This window comes from Ceratosolen solmsi, unplaced genomic scaffold (assembly GCF_000503995.2).
Source record: "Ceratosolen solmsi marchali unplaced genomic scaffold, CerSol_1.0 scaffold28, whole genome shotgun sequence".
In the NCBI taxonomy this organism is placed as follows: Eukaryota; Metazoa; Arthropoda; class Insecta; order Hymenoptera; family Agaonidae; genus Ceratosolen; species Ceratosolen solmsi.
Genome location: NW_011948429.1, coordinates 4,411,520 through 4,437,080, shown reverse-complemented (window position 1 = coordinate 4,437,080; position 25,561 = coordinate 4,411,520). Strand labels below are relative to the sequence as shown.

The 25,561-nt window shown below is 27.6% G+C and overlaps 3 protein-coding genes across 3 annotated transcripts; 2 read left to right on the top strand and 1 right to left on the bottom strand.

Annotated features, from left to right (window-relative positions):
- Window positions 1-47: 47 nt before the first annotated feature.
- LOC105363814 (putative N-acetylglucosamine-6-phosphate deacetylase) lies at window positions 48-3,596 on the top strand. Its single transcript, XM_011501605.1, has 7 exons — window positions 48-390; window positions 549-823; window positions 897-1,026; window positions 1,149-1,237; window positions 1,340-1,730; window positions 2,357-2,604; window positions 3,446-3,596. The coding sequence occupies exons 1-6, from the start codon at window positions 180-182 to the stop codon at window positions 2,542-2,544; spliced, it is 1,284 nt and encodes a 427-aa protein (XP_011499907.1). The 5' UTR covers window positions 48-179; the 3' UTR covers window positions 2,545-2,604; window positions 3,446-3,596.
- Window positions 3,250-14,086, bottom strand: LOC105363815 (outer dense fiber protein 3). The gene is made up of 7 exons (XM_011501606.1): window positions 13,766-14,086; window positions 10,076-10,392; window positions 9,914-9,971; window positions 9,357-9,427; window positions 8,490-8,666; window positions 4,502-4,761; window positions 3,250-3,507 (listed from the first exon to the last, which is right to left on the bottom strand). Exons 2-7 carry the CDS (start codon window positions 10,185-10,187, stop codon window positions 3,424-3,426), a joined length of 762 nt encoding a protein of 253 aa, XP_011499908.1. The 5' UTR covers window positions 10,188-10,392; window positions 13,766-14,086; the 3' UTR covers window positions 3,250-3,423.
- A 6,288-nt stretch (window positions 14,087-20,374) lies between these two features.
- pain (transient receptor potential cation channel family member painless) lies at window positions 20,375-25,463 on the top strand. Its single transcript, XM_011501604.1, has 4 exons — window positions 20,375-21,018; window positions 21,697-22,181; window positions 23,192-23,710; window positions 24,273-25,463. The coding sequence occupies exons 1-4, from the start codon at window positions 20,432-20,434 to the stop codon at window positions 25,367-25,369; spliced, it is 2,688 nt and encodes an 895-aa protein (XP_011499906.1). The 5' UTR covers window positions 20,375-20,431; the 3' UTR covers window positions 25,370-25,463.
- The last annotated feature ends 98 nt before the right edge of the window (window positions 25,464-25,561 follow it).

Genomic DNA, 25,561 nt, shown 5'->3' with positions numbered 1-25,561 from the left:
CAGTTTTTCCATTTATTGCTATAGAATTGCATATGTGATCTGTACATGATCAGTACTAGTCATGATTCATATAGCTGGAGTTTATTGATAATAATGTATATGAAAGATAATAATGATAATGCTCTTCTCTTCATAAGATAATGTCAGTTCATTATAAGAAATCGTAGTGTGAATTGAAAATGTCGAAAACATCGAAAAACCAATTAAAACAATTTTACAATTGCCGAATTTTACGAGGTGGACAAATCCTTGAAGAAAATTTATGGGTTAGAGATGGAAAAATTATTGATCCAGAAAAAATATTTTACGATGAAAAAATCGAGGCCTCTGTTAAATTTAATTGCGATGGTGCAGTAATTTCACCAGGATTCATTGACGTACAAATAAATGGTATGATAATATATTTCAATTACAGATTTGTATTAAAGATTGATTTAAACAGCATTAAAGCCAAGCTAAAGAAAATAATTTAAATAATCTACTTACTTTATATATATATATATATTACTGCACTTATTTTTTATCATCAATTTAATTTTTTTACATAGGTGGATTTGGCATTGATTTTTCATATAATACTCAGAATGTAGAAAAAGGAATAAATCTAGTAGCCAAAGGATTGCTTTCCTTTGGTGTTACATCATTTTGTCCGACTATAGTAACTTCACCCAAAGAAACTTATCATAAAATATTACCAAAGATTAAAAAAAGAAAAGGAGGAAAAGATGGGGCAGCAATATTAGGAATCCATGTTGAAGGACCTTTTATAAGTCCATTAAAAAATGGCGCACATTCGAAAAATTATATTAGAATATTTGAAAATGTATGAACTTAAATTTTTTTTCTAATTTTATATACATCTATTACGTTCGATTTCATTGTTTAATTTGTTATAGGGATTTCAATCCCTTTTAGAATTATATGGAAGTCTTGAAAATATTTGTTATATCACATTAGCTCCAGAAATTGATAATGCAATGGAAGTTATTAAAGAATTAAAAAAAAAAAATATAAAGGTTTCTGTTGGTAATTTGTCTTGAATTATATTAAACAAAAAATAAAAAAAAAATAAAAAAAATAATAAAGGAAAGAATAAAAAAAGAACTTATAATTACTTAGTTGAAGTTAAGAAAATGTATACTTTTTAGGTCATTCAGCTGGAAATTTAAAACAAGGAGAAGAAGCTATAAAAAATGGAGCAACGTTAATAACTCATTTATTTAATGCAATGCTTCCAGTAAATAATTTTTCATATTTGTAATTAATTGATGTTTAAAGATACTAATGTTTAATTTAAAAAAAAAAAAGTTTTGAGCAACTTTATTAAAATATTTTTTAGTTTCATCATCGAGATCCTGGTCTTGTAGGATTACTTACATCTAACCAATTAGCACCTGGTAAAGTTATTTACTACGGAATAATCGCAGATGGAGTACATACTCATCCAGCTGCTTTAAGAATTGCGCATAAAACTAATCCTAAGGGTATATATTTATTTACAAGCAAACTTTTGATTACACGAAGAACTTATCGAAAAAAATTTTCTCAATCAGGTTTGATACTAGTAACCGATGCAATTTCAGCTCTCGGTCTTGAAGAAGGAATACATCAATTAGGTCAACTTAGCATCGAAGTCAGAGCAGGCTCTGCTTATATCGCTGGCACAAATACATTATGTGGTAGTATTGCTAATATGGCCGAATGTGTACGATTTTTCAAGGAAGCCACAGGTAAACTGTAAATTATAAAAACATTTCATTTCATATTCAATATTTGAAATACACAACAGTTATAGTTCTAAATATCAAATCTTTGAGAATTTTAATTTTTGTAGTTTATTAAACATTCATTTAATATGTGCAATCTACTATTCACATGGTTTCTATTTAATAAAGTATTTAATAAAATATGAGATTTTAGTCAATTAAACAATCGAATTATATATTTAGATTAAATGTATATAAAATAATAAAATAAAAAGTATTTATAAAGGAACATTGAATAATAAACTCTACTGTAAAAATTTTTAATTTTAAGATTTTTTATTTTTTAAAATACGTGGTAATACTTACACAAAATTAGTTTTATTATTACTTATTAACATATTTTATAAGCTTGACAAATATACATTATTGTAAATGTTTTATTTTCGTTTTGAAATTAAGTTATTTCATACAATTATTATAAATCGAAATATCTATTATTATTTTAATAGGTAAAATGTATTGTATTCGTAAATAATTGAACTAACAAAAGATCAATATTTAAATTATAAAAATAATTATTCTATAATGAATTTTGAGATTTCATAAATTATAGTTTTATAAAAACAACCGAATTTTCATTTTTATTTTAGGATGTTCATTAGTGGAAGCTTTAGAAAGTGTAACTTTACATCCAGCAGAGGCTTTAGAAATTCAACATGAAAAAGGAGTTTTAGATTTTGGAACACAGGCAGATTTTGTACTTCTTGATAACAATTTGCATGTGCTGTCAACATGGATAGCTGGAGATTGTGTATACGACTGCCAACAAAATTTTTGAAAATCCAATGAATATAAAAGTTAAATATAAATTAACTTGTTATTATAAAATAAAAATCTGGTACTACTTTTGTTTTAATATGATCTATTAAACTGCTTTATTTTTGTTATTTAACTTTGGTATAGACACACACACGCGCGCGCGCGCGCACACACATACACACATGTGTATATAATCTAATACACTCATAATACAATAATTGTAAATTTTAGACTAAATTTTATATTATAGGGCATAATAAATAATTGATTTATTATTGTAAATTTTAATTTTAAATATTAAATCATATTTCCTGTTAACAAAATAAAAAAAGGAAAAATGAATTATTTGAAAATGTAACATAATAGTAGCAAATTACACATTATTATATGTAACAAATTAAAATTACATAAGAAAAAAAGTATATATAACTAAACAAAAGTATATTCACTTTTTTGCTTGTTCTTGTTACAGCTAATTTATTCTATTTACTATTTTTTAATTAAAAAATGTCATAAGTCAAAATTTTGATTATATTATTTTTGTGTTTCTAGAAAAATGATTGATTTTTATTATTAACAAAGTGGTTTTACTATCAATATTAGTATCAAGTCACGCTCTTATCTTCTGTATCTGTGATTCTTTTGTTTGCATAGTCTATATTTTATATGCGGATTGGGTATCTGAACTTATATAATAATAAAACTTGAAGTTCTTTATTGCATTATATTTGAAAGAACGCATGGTTATGTAAATGCTGATGTATTTTTGACAATTAATAATATTATTTTAATAAAATTTACCTAACCGTCGTTCTATTTATAAAGACGCAAGGAATATTGTTGTTTGTGTATTAAAATCTCAAGCTTCACAACATTGTTTATATTAATAAACAAAGTTTTAAAATGCAGTATCTTTTAAGTTGCAGATATATGGTGAATGTCTAATTCCAAAGGAATGTGCCGGAGGAACATCCAAAATTACCTGAAAATGAATGACATTTATGTAAGGACGAAAGACCCACTATACGTTAAAAATAATTTTAAAAATGGAGCTTGTACATTTTATAGAAACAGAAAATATAAATATATAATGTTATAAATATTTTGTATAATAAAAGTTTTTATTTTATTTAATTTGTATTCGTATAATTTATATTATTTATATAAGAAATATTTCTGCACTATCAATACAATACGAGTGTATCTTCAATTTTAAATTTAATTCATTATAATGTTGTACTATCTATGTTTGTCACATATTACATTTAAAGATGCGGTTCTAAAATATATTTTTATTTTATTATTTTCATATCATCTTTTAGTTAACGTATACTTTTCATTAATTTTAATATCATAATCTTTATAAAATAATGAAAAAGGAATTCTCAATAATGGTAAATACAATTATTAATTATTAATTTAATTTTCTTACATTAAATACAGTTTTCGAAAAATATAAATTAGAAAAAATTTGTATAGTAATAAAAGTGAATATATGATGGTTGACGTACTACAATATTATTGAATACTACACTATATGTGGATATTTAATGTATAATCAAATAATATATATTATGGCAGATTTCTAATGCAGTAAACATGAAAAGCTTTACCACTTTGATAAAAAGAAAAGAGATAAAATGAATGAATCACTGCAAGATTATATTAAATTAAATATAAAGAAATAAGATATTTAAGTAACTTTTTGTTGAATATTTAAACTGGATTAATAATATAATTATTTGTGTTAATTACATAAGTAGTACATTATATAATTTGTTATATAAAAAAGTAGCAAGTGTTATTCGTATATGAATAAACGATAAATTATCCGTTAGAATCGTTGGAAAATTACAATAATTATACCGTCTTATTTTACATGTTTTTAATTGTGTATACATTGTTTAAAGTAAATATTCCGCTACGTGCACTACGTTATTTCATTCTGCAGAATCTGAAAAATATTAAAAATTTACTTTTTCAGGACAGTGTGCACCAGGGCCCGGTTTTTGCGAATGGTCGTTTGGTATTTGATGACGTGCGCTGATGCTGTAAGCGGGACTTTTCGATCTCACGGTATCAGGCTTTATAGATTCGTAGGAACCAGGTCCTGGTACAAAAATCCTTTCGTCAGTGAACGCCTTCTGCCTACCGGATATTGAAAACGCAGGCGCAGTTTTAATATTACTTTCTTTCGTTCCGCCAAGCGCAGAAGGGATATTGTACATGTTAGGAGCTAAATGAAAATAAAATAATTCCAGATTTAGAAAATTCCATTCAGTGGTCTTTAAAGTTTCGGTGATTAATATTATTTCTGCATTTATCGAAGCATTTATATATATATTACATATATACAAATGAGTGAATTGTTTTAATAGAAATAATTAATACACAATTACATTATAGTACGTGTGCTTAAATATAATGTAATTAAATATAAATAAATGTCTATTTTACTGAACTATATTTTAATTAGTTTTAAACTCATTTTCCTTACGAATAGCTCATCTAAATCCATTTTCAAAACAGAATCAATTTCCATGACTTTTATATCTTAATATACTATTTATTTCAAATTAATAAAATAATTATTTAATTTAATATATTCTTTAGAATCTGTTACATTAATATTGTCATCGTAGCTAATTCCTCTCCCTCGACAATTGCCCCTCGAATCTATAATTGCTAACCCCTTTCCTTTTGCAAACAACCGTTAAACCAGCGCTATAAATAAAATCTGTGTTTTATAAATTTAAATCACTGCACCGAAAGAGAAGAAGATTTTGCGATAATTCGATCATAATAATAATAATAATAAGATGCAAAAATCCGCGTTTGCGTAATTACCAGGTAATTTGTAGAGAATCAATAATGTTGAATTTGAAATCGCAATTTTTTCATTTTAAGAGAATAGTAATCTCATATCGATTTAATACATTTAGGCCGAGAATTGTGAAGTAAAAAGTTCACAATACCTTAACGTTTTATTGCTATTGTAAAATATTATTATGACTAATAATTGTAAAATTTGGATAAACCATATGCTTAAACCAGAGTACGTAAAAATACAAAAAACCTTAATTATAATAATAATTATTGTTAAATTAAATAAAATAATAATCGTTTGAGTTAACTGTATTATAATACAAATAGTGTTAATATTTTTTTAAGCAAAAGTATAACTGCACATTCGTTTGATATTGTAGTAAAAATTATTATTAATTTGTAATAAAAATTTTTCAAAAAGAATGCCATCAAAGCGTATACATACTACACATGTAAATTAAGAGAAATTATTTTTATTCCATTATTTTTAATTATACACTTTTTTATATTATTTAATATTTGCACAAAAAATATTTATTTTAAAATATAAGATTTTTGTTTAGAAATGAACATAATACTCCTAATTTCAATCGTTTAGTTTTCTCGTGGATAACATAATTTTGTTATTATATCAAATGTATATTCATATGTCTATGTACTCTTTATTTGAATAAATGATTTAATTTACGTTAATAATATTTTTCACATTCATAATTACATTATGAATTTTGTTATGAAAACATTCAGATTAATCTAATACAATATTTAAAATACTAATATTATTTTTTTTAACACACTTATTATATTAAGATATAAGTACTAAGAAATAACATATATTTTATCAATATACAATTTTTATATTTTATTAATTTCACTATCTTACTTTGCATGGTTACCTTTAGTATTACATTGTAATTTGGGATTTTCTTAAATTTTACTTTTTTAAGATAGTATATTTCCGAAGATAAATGTAAGTAAATCACATAATCTATATAAATATATTTATACACATATATATATTAATAAAAGTTTCATTTTTTATTTCTTTTAAAAATGTTTTCTTCTTTTTAATTGGTCAAGATTAAATTAATCGAGTTTAAATGTTAATATACGCGCACACGCGCACACGCGCACCCACGCACAACGTAGTTATAAAATTAACAATAATTGAAGGAAGAATTCTTAAATAACGAAATTTGAAGGATTTAACATTTTGTTAATGATATTTCAAAGGATTGGTTTTTCGTTTTATTTTACTTAAAAAAAAAAAAAAAAAAAAAAAAACCAAATATAAATGATTAAAAAGTAAAAACACTCAGTAAGATGCATGTATACGTGTGAATTTGAGCAGCTAGGTTCGAAAATATATATTATAAGTGCAAAAAAAAAAAAAAAAAAGAAAAGGTCGATCTACTAGACGAATGATCTCTACACCAAACATAAATGTTATTGATTTATGGGAGGTGCCAATAATATCGTAGAAATGCAGAAAATGATACTAAAGTTGAATCATTTTTGGAATGTCTGACCAGTTGTATTATTCTTTGCCCCGCCCCTCACGCGTCCTGTATGCACCCATGGGTTTATGTTGAAAATGATTAATGCCCGATTCTTTTATTTTTTCTATTTCTTTTGTATTTACTTTAATCGCACTTATGAGAACGAAGCGTGTAGTATTTTTTTTTTTTTTTTTTAAATAATTAAGTATTTAAACTGATAGATCATTTGAACACTAAAACATATAGATTTTATCGATGTATATAAAGTAGATGTAAACCGAATGCTGCTTCAGGTTCTGTTTCTGTTGATGTTCGAAGCTAAATTATTGAATAATTGAATTTATTTAAGTACAAAATTTTTAACGAACACGTTTCTCGATTTAAATGCTATAGTTTAATGTTATAGTAATCATGTCTTAGGGTAATAGATTTTAACTGCTGTATTTCAACATAAGACTGTTAGTTTATTGTTTTAATTTTAATATGTAATAGTTAATATTTAATTTAATATTTAATATTTAATATGTGTGTGTGCGCGCGCGCGTGCATTTATTTAGAAAGTCTCTACTGTAACTTTGGATTTTATAAAGGGTTTACAATATGCAAAACTAAATAGTAATGTATTATTAAGGAAAATATTTTCTGTGCTATACAACGCAGAAACTAGTTCTCAAGAAGATTATAAACTTTATAAAAAACAAGGAATATAAATTAATTAAAAACACCGTTATTATCTACATATAATAATTTAGTAAACACGAATGAATAACACGAATAAATATTGTAAAAATTTTTAGCAATATGATAGAATTCATTGTATTTTAATAAAAAAAATAATGTTATATGTAATGGTTGAGGTGCGAAAAAACTTAATTATATTTTAGACTTATTTTCTTCGATGCTCCCATCCATCAGAGACGGATTAATAGCAAATAAACATGATAAGTTACCGTAATATGTACTTGCTTTGTTTGTTTATTAATATGACATATTATTCATGTAGTTGCAAGGCAAAAATTGCATAATAATTTTATGATGCACAAATCGCATAAATACGTCAAAGAATCGGAAATTTTCATCAAAATTATATTTATTACCATATATGATGGAAACTGCTTAATACTTATATAACCAAATATCACCTTTTTTGACTTATATGTAACGATAAAGAGATTTTCTTGGCTTGATTTTACACGTTGAATTTATAAAACTAAATATTTAGACGGAGTACTATAAGTTATGTTGCTGTTTAATCTTGATTGGTAGTGTTAAAATACTTCAACCTTTGTTATTCATTCGTAAAAAATTGATAAAATTACAGTAACATATTTATATTATTTTTAAACTTATTACACAATCTTCAGACATCTTATTTCTTAGAGATTCATTTAGAAAGTAAATTCCAGATGTAATTGAAGTTTTGTTATTTTTATTTTATATTTTTTATGTAAGATAGATAATTTAAACTATACTATATAAAGGTAATTAGAAAAGTGGGAATATTGATTCTGCTTTTACGTCTATTAAAATAAAATAATATTTTTTTAAGAATCTTTTCAACGTTTTAGATGATAATTTGCACTAATTAATGTTTTGCCGGTATAAGAATTTCAATAGTATGCTGAATCTAATTTCTTACCAGGAGTGTGATTCACTTTTTCTACTTTTGTTTTAATACCAAAAGAGAATTTCGGAGAATTGTCGGAGACAATTTTTTCAGCTTTTTGTGGATCGTAATCGCCCGGCGCTGGAGTAGTTTGAATTTTTCCAGATTTTGTACGCCCGTGTAATGATAAAGCTGGTGCCACATCTTTTCCTTAAAATGAAAAAAAAAAAAAAAATTACTTATATACTAATATTACTCGTCATTCCTATATTAAATTAATGTTTAATAATGGATGCGATTTATGAAAGAATTGTAGTAAGGGAATATAATGAAACAATGACTCGATGACAAGTAAATAGTTGTAAAATTGTAGTATTTATGAGTAGAAATATTTTAAAACATATTTTTAATAAACAATAGTAAAAGAATTTTTTCGAATGCTTAAATATTGGTAATTCCTCATTCCTTTGCAGACGGTACGTTTGATCGATAAGTAGAGTCAGTCGTTTTGCTCGAACCGTTCTATTTCGATTTCTATTTTAATTTTGATATTTACATGATTTTCTTTTCTATATTTTACTACATAAATTTACGTAAAATCGAAATATTCAAGTTGTAAAAGATTTTATAATGAACTAATAATATTTTGACTTTTATATTTTATTATATCAGCTATTTTCTTAGCAATAAATAACAAATTTGTTTACTCTATTTTCTTCTTCTTCGCAATATGTAATTATTATAAATATAAATATTACATGCAATAATAAATTATGCAAATTTTATATCGCATCCACGCGACTTTTAATAAAATTTAAACTCCATTAGTTTTAATACAGTCAAAGTAAGTAAATTTCTTTTTTTTAACTAATATTAAATGTATATAAAATTGTTTATTACCCTTTGAGTTGAGTCCAAAAATATTATATTGCCCTGGGCCTGGACCGGGACTATTATTTTTGTTCAAATGCCTAGAAATTCATTGGATTGAAATTATCGATATTAATTTACACTCCTAATTTAATTATTCCAATGTATCAATTTTGTTTTGTGTAAAAATAATTAATAAATGATTCGAAATTATATGAGAGAGCCTTTTTGATATATAATATTTTCATAACTAAGAAGATGGGCAGTTAAAAAGAAACATAAAACATATTTATAATCAATGATATATATTAATTTTCTTATGGGCTACTAAGCATTAGATTGTATTATATTTCAAATTCAATTTATACTAAATATTCGTTGATTTTGAGCTTTAATATTGTAATCAATTAAAATCTAGAATAATAATAATCATCATTAATGACAAATATATCTATCGTAATGATTTTCCCGTTACATTCGTGCAGTAAATATGTGAAGATTATTATATTAAAAGTATCATCATAAATTATAAGGTCCGAAGCAAACATTTGTAAATTGTAGCTAAACAGAATTAAGTCTTTTTTTACCTGCCACCAAACGTGAAAGCTGGAGCTCTTTCCTTTTTTGAATCTGTCATGGTTTTTCCTACAAGCATTCAAAGCACAGTGATGAAAAAGTTAATTAACGAAAAGTTTTATGTAGCATAATAGGTCTCTTAATTATTTATCAGGTTGAATGAGGTAAGGTACCAATGAGGGGCGGTAAAGTGACGCAAGCAGGCCCAGGGGTGACAAACTCCGCGGCAATCGGTCCTCTTCTTTTCGTTGGAATCCAAAGTCTCTGTGTCGTCAGTCCCTCCATGATCAGCTTTTATCTCAATAATAATGTCTTCTTTTTATCTTCTGTTATTCTCCTGCGTCAAACGTTATTTCAAACCAATAATGTCTCCTTCCTTTCAGAAAATATAGAGTCGAAGCATTCGCGTGGGCTGATAATCAGGGTCGGATATTATTCGTTGATGTGTATGTACTATAGCGAAAGTCCAAGTCGGTATTGAATTCGGTATCTCAAAGTATTTGTACGGGAACTTAGTTGGCAATAATTCGTACAGAAATTGACAAGAGGCAAATTTATCGGCAATTGTTTGCTCAAGCAATTTTCATTTTATAATGTACTTTGCTTTGAACTGCAGTTTACCATAATCCTCTTGCATATTTCATAATATGCAAAAGAGAATCGAATTGCTTATTTAATAATTACTTGGCTAATTTAATTCCTTATTAAGAAATCAGGAAATAATTAAATAATTAATTTAATTTTGTTATTTTCATCTTGTATAGCGTTGAATGCCTTTGTTATTATTGTAATAGCTCGCCGATACGGATTATTCGAGCTATTCTACCAACATTAATTGAACGCTGTTTAGTTTATTAAATAAATACAACGGACGCGACGAGTACGCAATCAATAAAGCAAAATAATTCATAATAATCATTATGTATAAAGGATAATAAAGTTTTAATAATAATGAGTTTTTTAAGTGTTGCGTTGAACATTTAACATTGGTTGTAATCTATTCGGTTAAGCTGCCGAAGGAATTATTATTTAGACTTAAGCATAATGAAAAACGACGAATAAGACGAATTTAATTTAAGGGAACAGTTTTTATAACATTAACCAATTATAATCTTTTTTATTAAAGTTCATCACTTCAACGTGAAACGATAAAGCTATGTTACGCAGTAATTAAATATGAGGTGAGGTATGGGTATAAAACAAATGATTCACTATCAGAATGAGAGGGACAATGTAAAACCGCATTCGACATTAAAGGAAATTCATTTCGATTCAGCATATTTGGTACGCGGTGGGCGATCGCCAAGGCCAGCCAAAGACATGTCACATCTTATAAGGCGCACATCTGTCACGATTTGATTAAACTAGGTTTAGTTTACCCCTCCTTTGCCTTTTTATATTTCAACTGTTCGCTCAATTAAAGATTTTCAAGGGCGGAATGATGCATATTGGATAATATAGTTCTAGCTACCCTTACTTGCTTTGTCACTCCCTTATTTATCATTATTTCTCGATATTGGCATTAGTCGTGTATTCGATATTTAATATTTTTGCAAGCACATGCTTGGAAGCTTTGTAAGCAAATACATTTTCATCCAATTCATTAGGTTGGTCGTCTAAAGAATAGACATTAAGGTACATAGATCTACATCATCTTTTGATGAAAAAAAAATTTGATTTTCGCATCAAGGCATATTCATTTATATCGTATTATATTTGCACGTTACTTTCATGTGTTATATTATGTACATTTAATACATAGATGCCCTAAGTATATTTTTATTAAAATATATTTATATATATATATATAAAACAATGTTTCAAGATACATGATTAGTTATTACCTTCAAGATTATTTTACGCAAATTTTTCAAACTTTAGTGTGAATTTGAAGCAAAAAATTTCAACTTTTATAATTCATCAATGTTACTTGAAGCATTGCTTAAGTATAAATTATGGTTTAGTTATTTTAAAACAAACAAAGTCTATGAGATTTTTAATTTCTTCTTTCATTATTGAAAACAATTTAATTATGCTATTAATTAACAGAATTAAAGTATCGATTAATACATTTTTTAATAAAATAATGAATCATAATTTTTTTCTTCTAATCTTTAACATTTATATAACGTTAAAAAAATATTTGTTAATTTAATTGAATATGGTAAATGAATAAAGTAAATGAATTGTAAGTATATTAAACTAAAATAAAGATAAAATGAAATATAACTATAAATGTCATAAATAAGTATAACGATTTGTTTCTTATAATATATACTTACGATCCATATACGGGTATTATTTTTTTTTATCCAAATAATTGATTATTATTATATTTGATTATAACGTGATTTAAAAAAAAAAAAAAAAAAAAAAAAAAAATTGAACATTACAATAAAATTTGAACTGTATTAATTTATATAAAAACGTCTGATATTTTAACATTTTATTCCGAAAAAATAATAACTTTTCTAATCAGAAAAAATAGATATAAATTATAATAATAAATGTAAATTTTTATTTATATTAACGTGTAATATTGCGTTATTGAAATGCTTATTCCATTACTTTTATAAAAATAGGAAAGAAGATAATATAATGTATTTTTATAAGATAATATAAAACTTATAGAATATTCCTTCTGTAAAAACAAGATTTAGAAAACAATGCATTGAATTTTATAATTAAACAGTTAAATAATTTTGCTATAACAATTAATGTTACACTTATATTATAATTAATTTTTTTTCTAACTACATGTTCACTCAAATAAATATAGAATAGTTTCTAGAAATATTTCTTTAATTTACAAGAATTCATGTATGCGTGCGTGCGCGTGTGCGCGCGTGTGTGTGTGTGGGTGGGTGCGCGCGTGTTCATTGCTATAAAGTGATTTATTAGAATACGTACAGTCATAGACGTTAAGTATAATTGATATGAAAAGGTAATATGATACAGGACATTTTTTACAAATTCTTAAAAAATTCATCTTTGTCAAATATAATATACATTATTTGCACATATTTTATAGATAAAATAAAAATTAAATATTCATATTGTTAATGTTTTAAAAATGGAAAATTAAATTGTGATTTATTCGTGATCGTTCAATACAATGACAAAGCTAATGAGAGATTTCATTTTTCACAATATATTGATATTAGTATATTAATGTAATGACTAAATATCATTTATATTATATTGATATGAATATATATATATATATATATATATATAAAATAAATGTCGATAATATTTTTAATATAAAAATCATGTTTAACAGAAATTAATGAAAAGTTATATTTTTAATTTTTTCGTTATATCATCCTATGTAATATTCGACTGTATACGAATTGCCGAAAATTAATTTATGAATAGATGTTTAACTATTGCTTTTCAACGAAATACTTGTTAGAAATCTAGCATGCCTGAAAAATACTTTTATTCGGGTGATTTATTTATAATTTATCGCCTATATAATCATTAGAGTTACATTAAAATTTGCATAATTAAACTATTGGTAACTACTAATAACTCTATTTTTATCATTAATAATAATGTATTTGCAAATGGACAGTGACTTATTACTTTGACTACAAATAATAATAATTACGTCTTGAACGTTTTGTAAAAAATATTAACAAAATTATTATGCTCATCAACAAATTCATTACGCTATAATTGTATAGTTATTAAAAAAATATTTAAAGCTTCGTATATATATATATATATATATATATATATATATATCTAGTACTTATGATTTTTTATTGAAATAATATATTTAATTATATACGGACATTAAATAGTTGCAAACAATGCGTTTAAAAAGCCGATGGAATAGAGGAATAAATGTGACTTACTATTGTAAATACTTTAACTTTAAAGGAAAGCGAGGACGTTCAGTTCTTATGATACATTTAAAAACTCTGGTTTTGCGTCAAAATTTAAATGCCTTCACATGGCACTGAAAACAATGAATTGTAGGGAGTTTAATCGATAGTAAGGGAATGCAACTTCACCTTCCGCCGTTCGCATTCAAATATCCAAGATCATTTACTTGTGTAGATATACCGACAGCACGCGATATCACTAGTTAACTGACGCTTAGTTGCTTTACGCGATCGGAGACCTCTACTGTCTAGACTAGACCAGGATAGTTCCACCGTAACCACTCATACGTGCGCAGATCGGAGGATTCACTTTTCGCTGCGACGGCTCATCGACGCAGGCGCGCTCATCACATTTTTAAGCCTCATAGTTGGGAATGTAAAGCAAATAGAGAGAGAGAGAGAGAGAGAGAGAGAGAGAGAGAGAGAGAGAGAGAGAGACGAAGTAATAGAGTCTAATGATTCTTCGCATTCCTCCCATTCATCAGTGCGAATTCAAAGCGACTTCATCATTTACATTCCTTTGCGTTCGAAGAAAATCGCTAATTCTCTAGAGCATCTCGTTTCATCGTTGTACGTCGTCCTTCGGGCGGAAGTATCTGCTCCATTAGGACACTAAACCATATCAATGCACTTGATACAAAGTGTCGAGGCCACAGTGAGTTCGTATGGTCTTTAACGAAGCGAGTCTTATGATCGAAATTTTTGCGAAAAAAGACACATATACAAAAAAAATAGTAAAATAGAAACACGTATAAGAATTAAGTAGATTTGCTTCTTAAAAATTGACATGCTTTATCGAAAGTCTTTTATTGTAAACGCTAGTAGTTAAAATTGTTATTCTCAATTATAAACTTGTTAATAGAAGTTCTATTTTGATTAGTTTAATTATTATGCTCGAATGTGGGATTGCGAGTTAAGGAACCATTGTATTATAAATTATATAAGTATAAATTAAAAAAAATATTGTACAAGCTTATGGAATCATTCACAGTTTATTATAAAATTTTATACCAATGCGTTTCCCATTTAAAATTTTTTTGTCTAATCTTATATTTGGTTTATTTATTAAAGTCTTGATATATTGCAAATTTTTGGCGGTAAGTAGTGGCGTAAGATTGTTCTATGTACCTTATATTATGAAGGGAATTGGAATTGAAGAATAATCGTAGGTGACACTTGATAAAAGAAACAAAAAATTATTTAACTATATATTTTCTCTAATTTTTCGTGCAAAGTGTTTGTCAAATAATGATAAAGATAAGTAGCATTTTCAGTATTACGTCACAGTCAATTTTATAATAATTGAAATTTATTTTTACTACACTTTTGCTTATGTCCAGGTTTCGTGATGAATCGAGGTTAAATGTAAAGATTTTATTAGCTTATCGCAAAGTAGAACTTAATTTTATTATTTGATAGAATTATCAAAATTTTGATGGTAGCTAATCAATATAATGTATATATTACAATATACACAATTATAATTTATATTGTAAACAATTATAGTTAAGGTAACGGCTATTTATATTAATATTCAAATTATTACAATAAATATTGGTAAATATATTATTTAATCCTTATGGAAATAAAGATTCTAATTATAAATATATTGTTCAGACATACATGCGATCGTACAAAATGAATAAAAATAATGTTATGTATGAAAAATTTTAAGGAATAATAAACTTAACGCTCTCATGAAATCAATCGAATTCATAGAAAATATTTGATAACATTTCCAATCCTACTTTATATTTCAATATTTTATTAACCAACGACTTATTAAAATAGTATTGCGTCTAATGGTATGAATGAATAAAATCATATTTTATTTAACTAACACTGATTATTTACAGAACATGTGTTAATTTGTAGGAAAATATTGTATATTAGTAAAGAAGGAAACGATGTTTATAATTTCTTTGTAATTCCTTATGAAGTAACAGAGTTGTTACACAATGTTATTAATTAACTCGTCAATAAATTATGCACGTATTATCTCATTTCCACTGTACAATACGTGCAAAGTGTACATATACTTCTTCAATCTCTCTCTCTCTCTCTCTCTCTCTCTCTCTCTCTCTCTCTATCTCTCTCTTTAATTTTATCTCTCCTACCATTCGCTTCAACAGGCTACCATATGGGGGACGAGATGTGGTCAGCGGTTAACACTTGCCTTGGCAACGATGAGTATCGCTTACTCAGTCTTTTCGGCACGTCAGAATTATACAGAAAATACTTTAACTCCTCGACAATTCCAAACGCCGGGATAATTAGTTGACGCTTGAAGATTGGTAATACCACTAAACATTGCTTCTAGGTAAGAGAAATAACAACAACAACAACAATAACAACAAAACCATTCAATTAGTGCATCTGTCTCTTATTTATAACAACCGCTTTGATTTATTTGCTTACTTAATACACACTGTATTGCAATTTCTATTTTATGTTTACTTTACCATAATGCATGTGTGCTTCACTTTATATATATATATATATATATATATATATATAAATAATCATTTTTTATCTTTATATTTAAGGCAATATTTTAGAATATCCTTTATAAATTTATCAATTAAATTAAATGTAATAAAATGTCGAGTAAATCAATTCAATCAAGATTTTTGTCTTTTACTGAAAAAAATTAATTTCGTTATTTCAATGTGATCTGAAAATATTTTCAATAACGAATTTTTCATTTTTATTCAAAATTAGACGATCAATCGTTATATTTAAAAAGCATAAAATTTTCAAGGTTAATCTTATGAAAACATTTATACGAAGTTTTTGTGACTTTTATTTGTAATTATTATTTTTTTATTTTAATTTATTCAAAATCAAATATAATTTGAAATTAAGGCAATGTCTTGAAACACTTTTACGTTCTTCATTTCATCAGAAATCTTTATTCAAAATATACTTAAACACAAACGAAAAATGAATGCTCGAACATCACATACGTTTCTGGGACCTTTTTGCTATATGACGTCATCCTTATTGTCAGCGCAAAATCAAGGAAAAAAAAAGGAGCGACTCGGTCGAGAATGCTTATAGCGACACCCACTCACCAAACTTTTTCATCATCATTAATTCTAATACTCGTTCAAATTAATCAATTAAAAAATATAACATAGCAAAAAAAAATGTAGAGAGAGAAAATTCTTATTTTCTCTCAAAACAAAAAAAGAAAAAAAAAATGAGAGAAAAAAAAGATTGAAATTATGATATTATGCAAAGATAGGATATTTGTTTTTACATTACAAATTAATAGTTAGGTTAGTAATAATATATTAATTTATGTATACATTATCGAGTTACATTTATATCTCGAATATAATTTTTACACTATTAGATAAATACATACGTTAATTAATTATTATAATTAAATATGTTATAGGTCCAACATTTAATGCTAAAACAATAACAACATACAATAAAATAATAATGACAGCTTCGATTAAATTGTGTAAAACTGAACGACGCTCATTATATGATATGAAGCTATGAAATAAATATATTATTATGAGCAATAAGAGATGATTGATAGAAGAATTGCCAACTTTGGTAGATTAATAGATTAGATAAATAGTCGAGTATTTGTGATAATCGAACTCTTTGACGACAAGAATTAAGGAGCTCAATTTATGCCCCAAAAGGCTTGAAAAAATTAAAAAATTAAATTATTAATACGTTTCTTATTAAAACATTACATACCTCAAGGTGGTGATATTGAAATCGATATTTCGGAATTATGTCAGGATAATAACACTATGAGAAGAAAAGAATATAAGAATAGATTTGATGGTGCCATACTTCTTAGAAGTTTGTTCGATTCAATAATTAAAAATATACATATGAAAAAAATATATAATGAAACTACGATGATAATTCAAGTGTATTATTCGTTTTATTCTAAGTTAAATGACATTTTTAGTCAAAATGTTATTAAATGATGAATGTTGTTTTAATTTACATTTAAATAATTTTGAAATTATTAAAGGCAAAGGGCTGTGCATCTTAATAAACGTGAATCAACGCAATCAGGATTACCGATACGCTTGATATAAACATTATGGTCATTAGAATTGAAAGGCAGTTAAAGAATATGTGAAAAAAAATTTATCACTTGGATGAACGCTAAGGACTGTGATGCTAATGAAACGTATAAAGTATGGAGGAGGATGAGTCGCTGGATTCGGTTATGGTAAAGAAAGAAAGAAAGAAAGAATGACAGAGAGAGAGAGAGAGAGAGAGATAACATCCCTTTAAATCATCCACTGCTTAGAAGAAAAACAATTAAACTGATACTTCCAGTAAAATTCTCGATCATTTCCAAAGTAAAATGCCGAACTTTAATGGAATTGTCCCACAAGGAAAGTGTGGTAGGGTACGCAAACCGACTACCTTGGTAGGACATGGGAAGTCCATTGGATAAACCGTATAAGACCTTACAGTTCTAAGCCTTTAAGCGTTATTATTTAATCCTTCGGGATAAAGAGCTCTACGTAAGAATGGGCGTAGTGTTTGAAGAAAGACATGTCATGGAACTACCTAAAGAAATACTCTTGCACCTTTGTTTATTTAGTGGGAACGGGCCTTGTTCTTCATTCTATTGACTACTCTATCTTATCAATAGATCTAATAGTGCAAACAGTTGTGAGGATCTTCTTTAATAGTAAACTCATAAATTCTCTATTATATCTTCGCTAAAGTCACACGGGCTTCCAATAAAAATGACAAAATAAATCGATACAATGTGCAGCTTTCCTTTTTATATCATATTTGTATTTTAGTTTATACGTTTATGCGTCTATATTCATTATAGTAATTATTTTTTTAAGAGGAATTAATTATAAAAAGCACATGCATGAATTCATGTACAATGTAGCGCTACTTTTCATAAAAAACATTTTCGAAATTCTCACAATTTATGTAAAGAAGTGCGAGTAATTCAACTATACTAAGCTGTGTCGTTCGCGGGAGAAAGTGAAGTAGATAAGGTCATCATGAGCAGTATGTCTATTTTAGAAATAAATATCAAGAAAGTAATATTTTATATGGAATAAACTTTATGTAATGGCATTACATCGTGTATGCACTATTCAATAATGATGGTATAACATATAATAAACAATAATAATAACAATAACATTATAAACATAACATTATAAACTAAAAGAAAGAAGATAGAACGTTTACAGACACACACACACACACGCGCGCGCGCGCGCATGCATATATATTTGAATAAAACAAGATGCGAGAAGAAAACGTACGTTATACCGCAAATATAGTAAAATTGATTGATAACGTAAATTAAAAAGAATTTATTTACATATGGAATAGATATGGAAAAACAAGCTATGCCTATGGATCACAGCTCCAATGATTTTACAAATAACATAAAAAAATTTTGTTTGCTCATTGAAACGTGATTGGTGATGTCATGCAAGATTATGGGTGTTTCGTAATTGTTCAGCGGTTCTGCATTTTCGCAAGTTCTGCACAGTTGATCTATCGAAGACACAACGGTTGTCCTAAATATTATTTCCACTGGTACTTAAGATATCACTTTTACCATTAATTAAAATTTAAAAAAAAAGCACTATGAAAGGTACTAAACAATCCAGAGGCATAACATTAACTCATGTCGAGGTGAGCAAGTAGTCGCTGTGTATATATGCAGATACGATACCTATGTGCGCTACCCTGAATCGAACGTACATTATAAAAATAAAATGAAGTATCGAAAAGATTGAGACACAAATATTCGGTGATACGGCCATGATATATAAATAAAAGAATGAGTATAAGTATTTATGATTGGTCAAAAAGTAATTGAATAATATTATAGTACATTTAATTGTATAATTCAGGTTAATTTATTAATATATATATATATATATATATATATATATATAGATATTATATTATATAAAGGGATAAATATGAAGATAACTAAAAAAGAAACTAAAAGTACGGGAATTTTTTTGGTATAGAGCCTCAAGCTTATGGTAATGAGTACTGGTAATATGGTAAGCGACGTAGTATTAACATAAGTGGTTTTGTCTTAGATACGAATGATAAAGAATTCGGTACTAGTCGAGTCGAGTAAAATATAGATGAGTAATTTTTCAATATCCATCGCTATTAAAGATATTTCTGTAATATAACACTGTACCAACTATAACTATGAAATCGGATTGAATCGATTATGTGTTGCCGAGGACAATTTGCAAATTTGTTTATACTGTGCGATAGTTTCGATTGGATTTTTTGAGTTAGCTCACATCGCGTGTCTTAAATTGTCCGATACATGTATATTTTATTTATTTTGTAATAACTAGTGGTAGATTGTTATTGTAGTTGTATAAAGAAAAGAGTACGATACACATTAAAATAAGAGGAGAAATTGTACATACACGCTCGCGCGGGCGCACACGGAGAGAGAGAGAGAGAGAGAGAGAGAGAGAGAGAGAGGGAGAGAGAACGTTATTTTATTGATGAAAGTGCGTACAGATACACATAAAGTTTAAAATATTAATTATTATATAAGAGTACGGAACAATCATAAAATTTCTATTGCTTATTATTTCAAATGAATTGCCATAAAGTTTTACGTTGCAGTGAATGATAATGGATTCGGATGACACGGAGTCCAAGATGCACCTAATACAGAATCAGGTTCCGAAAGAATACGCGCTGCTGCTAAGTTTACTAGAAAGGCGACATCTAGCCGCCTTTAAGAGCCTGGTGCGTCGCAATCTATATGAGAATCCAGCCAGCATCGACCTAAACTATCGATTGCCATATCCCATTCTCATGAACTTCCTTGATAAGGCAGCGAGCGATAATTTACCCGAATTCGTGGACTTTCTATTAGAAATGGGCGCCGATCCAAACATCGTCAACTCGGAGCGTAATCGCGCGCCAATTCACTTTGCCACCGAAGCTGGCAATGTAGCGGCCCTCGGCGCTTTACTCCAACACCGAAATATAAGCCTGAATATCAAGGCCGGTGGACTAACGGCTCTGCATTTTGCCGTCAAAGCCAATTCCGAAGAGTGCGCGAGACTCCTTTTGGAAGCAGGAGCAAGTCCTAATGTCACCAACAGTCAAGGCCTAACCGCGCTGCACTTTGCCGCAGAGAAGAACAAACGCAACATGGTGCAGCTAATCGTTGATAAGAGCCAGATTCTGGAATTGGATACTTACAGGTATTCACTTACACACACGAGCAAAATATAAATCCCATTGGTTAAAACTGTCTTTTTTTTTTTTTCATTGATTTATTATGCAATTAAAGTTGCAATTAAAGTTGCAATTAAACTTTTAAGTTAATTTAATTTTTCCTGTACACTTTATTCGTTATGTAAATGTTCAAGTCTAAAAATAGTAGCAATACTGTTGTTTCACATATTTTTTCATTATTTTTTTTAAAAAACATGATTTGCATTTATAAAAAAAATCAACGTGATTGAAAGGAAATCAATCATAAAAGTAGAATATCGGCGTTAAACGACTTCGTTTACTTCTCAACGACATTAATCATAAAATTCTTTTAACGGTTAAGCATTAACGATCAGAATACAAATAAATACTATAAATCACTGTAATCTTATAATTAATCGTCATATTAAACGAAGTTTTAGCCATTTCTCACTTTATCGGTTTTCTTTATCTTAAGTTTTTTCAAATATAAATTAAATAAATAAAATTCGAGAATTTTCAAGGAAGTAAATGGAAAAATACAAATTTTGTAAAATGGACGATTATGCTTGCAAGATGCTTATGTTATTCTATATTATAGCGATAAATTTGATAAATTTATACGCTATTGGAAGAATAAAATGAGCTCAAGAAATAAATTACGAACATTAAAACATTCCGAATAGAGATCGCAAGAAAGAAACAACGCGAATGATAATTCAACGGAAATATCCAGACATCGCTCTGCCAGAGACGTTGGATCGGTTAGATTATGAGAGGTTATTGCGTTACTATCTCACAGCCAATGACGAGGTGAATTTTTTAAAAGCACTTGAAAAAATGGAAGATATTGTTGTAAACAATAAAATCGAACTTCTTAAAATCGCTATTGAACATAATTTGCGTGATGCTGCGAAAGAACTTCTTCATAACAATATACCAGACACGGAAAATCTCTACGAATTGGGAAAAATTGCAATAGAGCAAGCCTATCCGGATATTTTACACGAGCTATTGACTATAAATGCTAAATTAGCAAATCGACTTCTTTTGCCAGCCAGCCAAGAATTAGGTATTTCTACTAGACCTGGCACGGCTAACACGAATAATAGATTAAAGTGTCTGAAAATGATTTTAAATCAGGATGGAGTTGATGTACGCCAGGAAGATGGTGAGAATCCATTAATACATCAATTTTATAAATAATCCAAGAGAATATATATAAGAAAATATTTAACATACATATTACTATTATTATTTATATATTTTTTTTAAAAGCTTTTTGAATTTTTAAGAAAAGACACTTTTATTAATGTTCAAAGTGAAAGTTTTTGTCCATATATAATTTAGATTCATTGCTAAGCAAAAATCAGTAATAAGTAAATACTAAAAATAAAGATCAAATCATTACTGAATTTACATTGAAAATATAAAGTAACTTAAATTATTTATAATGTAGATTTAAAACATTCAATAGTGCTCAAGAGCACACACACACACACACACACACATGTGTGTGTGTGTGTGTGTGTGTGTGTGTGGATGAAATTGGAAAAAATGTCTTCTTTATAATTGTTTATTTCGATAAATACTAATTTCATAGTAACGGTATTTATTTATATATTCTTTTTTTTATATAATTACAATTATAATTTTAATGGTATAATTGTAATTATTAAATAAAATTAATTCAATGAAATGAATATCATTGCTTTGTATAAGAGTAGTAAAATGAACAAAATATATTGCAATGTATTATCAACATTACTGTTAAATGTTTATGAAAAGATATTTTCTAAATACTGTACATTTGTAGATATGTGCATAAATAACATAAAATCATGTGAAATTATTGAATAAAATTATTGATTAATTATTGATTGTTGATATAATTTTTTATAAATTAAATTCTTCGATTCTCAGATAAATATCGTCTGTCTCGTCACTATTGATTCTTTATAGTCAATGATTGAATTGAAAATTTTATTTCGATATACAAAATTTTGTAAAATATTGTCAACGTATTCCGAAATCTTTTTGATTAATCATCTAAACTAGTGAGAAAAAGCAAATTTAATATTAACGTTTTATTTTAAAGAAATAGTATTAGGCTTTAAAATAAAATAGAGATAAAAGCAAAATATCGAGATAAATTATTAAATAGCGTGCATTTAATTACAGATAAAGGCAACAGTCCCTTGCACTATGCGGCTAGGGCCGAGTGTCAAGAGGCCTTAGAGTTATTACTCCAAAAGGGCAGCTACATCGGCCATATGAATAATTTTAACATCCCTCCGCTCGTTCACATTACCTCGGATGCCCTTAAGAACCATCTGGATGATTGCCTAACGAGTTGTAACGAGGGCACCGAGGAATATGAAATTATTATGAATTATAAGAATTTAGCACCCCAGAGCTTTCGAGAAGTCGGTGACAACGAAAATGAGGAATACACACGCCCATTCGGCTCTTCCAATGGATATACGAAATCTCGTAGCGAGACTGAAACTCTCCTCTATATCGCTAGTCAAAAAAATCTTAGACACCTCTTAAAGCATCCATTACTTGCATCTTTTTTATATCTCAAGTACCTGAATATAAGACACATATTATATTTAAACTTCTTCCTATATGTAATTTTTTTCATTAATCTAAATCTTTACATATGGCTCATAAGCAGCGCTCCAGTGCAGACCGAAGGTAAGCTCGGCTATATCCTTATTTCATGAAAATTAATGAGCCATTATTTTATATTATTGTTAATTAACATTACAATTTAAATTAGAATTTGACAATTAAATTACATTCATCGCATTTTTCGTTGAAATTTTAAATCTTTAATCTTTTTTAATCGTGAATAAATATTGATTTTTTATTTATCGTCATTAAATAAATGCTTTGAAAAAATTAAAATTATTATTTTCATATTTTTTTCTTAAATATACACACACGCGCGCACACACACACACACACACACGCACACACATAAAAAGAGAATCAATGAATTTTAAATTATATTTTACAATTTATTCATTTAATTTTAATACACATTGCAATGGTTTTATATATTTAAAGTTTGTGTTAAAGTTATGGTGACAATAAAAATTTCTCATTCATATTTATTTTTAATTTTTAAATAAAATAACATTATTGCTTATTTGAAATATTCGATATTTCAAACTTTTATATAAATAATTCTTCAGCAATCTTTTCAGTAATCTATCAGATGATATTATTAATATGTACTCGTTGTTTCATTCAGTATCATCAACCAATATCAATGCAACAGTGCTGAATGGCCACGAGAGCTCCGACATCCTAAGAAATTGGAAGAATCAACTAGTCGTCTCAATTTTATTATTCGTGTCCCTGATGTATATGCTGATTCGTGAATTGTTGCAGTTTGCTTCCTCACCGCTGAATTATATCAGTAGCCTGATGAATTGGTTCGAAATCGTCCTTATCGCCTTGACGTTCGCACTACTATGTGGCGCGAGTTCTGAGGTTGGTGCCGTCGCCATACTTTTATCCACTTGGGAGCTTATTATTCTCATGGCTCAGCATCCGCGGATGTCTATTGACATTGAAATGTTTAAGACTGTGACAATCAACTTCACCAAATTCCTATTTTTATATATCTTCCTTATTCTCGCTTTCGCTTTCTCTTTCTTCGTCCTATTCAAGGAGAACGAGAGCTTTCCCAATCCTTTCGCCTCCTTATTCAAGACAATCGTAATGATAACGGGTGAATTCGATGCCAGCAATTTGCCATTTGTTATCTATCCTATTCTTAGTCGATTTATCTTTATCGGTTTCATATTCCTTATTGTAATCATCTTGCTGAATCTACTCAATGGCTTAGCAGTAAATGATACAGCTGAGATACTTGCAGAGTCAGAACTGGTATGCTTGATTTCACGTGCTCAGCTGGTTGCCTACGTAGAAAGAGTAGTTGTAGGTTCGTCCTTTCTACCTCGAACGCAATCCTGTTGCTGCATAAATTATTTGCTTCTACGGCGTGTTGTTAAGTCTCCTCTGCATTTCTTGGCACGTAAGATACTTCTATTTCCATCTTACTTACCTTATGCGAGACTCAGCATTAAGCCACTTAAGAGCTTTGAGATGACATTACATGGACAAGAAAAGAGACGAAATCGATGTTCGGCGCTTAAAATGGATCCTCTAATCGCTCAAAGAGCTAAGGACATTCTTACGGAACGAAACAAACAATCTAGCGAAGATAAAATTTTAGCACAACTTAATGCACTTAGGAAGACTTTTGAAGGCTTAGAGGCTAATGTGCGAAAAATTCAACATACATTAACCGGTAATACCGTAGATGATTCGGAGAAAAGTTGATTGAAGAAAGTTAGAATTATTCTCTATGCGATTCCGTATGAGAATGTAAGAAACATTACGATAATCTTAAAATATTTCGGCAATACAAAGTACAGCGATTAAAATAATTTCTACGTTGAGTTGAATGTTAATTATTTAATCAGTTTAAATAGTTTTAAAAGAAATTTTAACATTAAAATGACTGCAATTTAT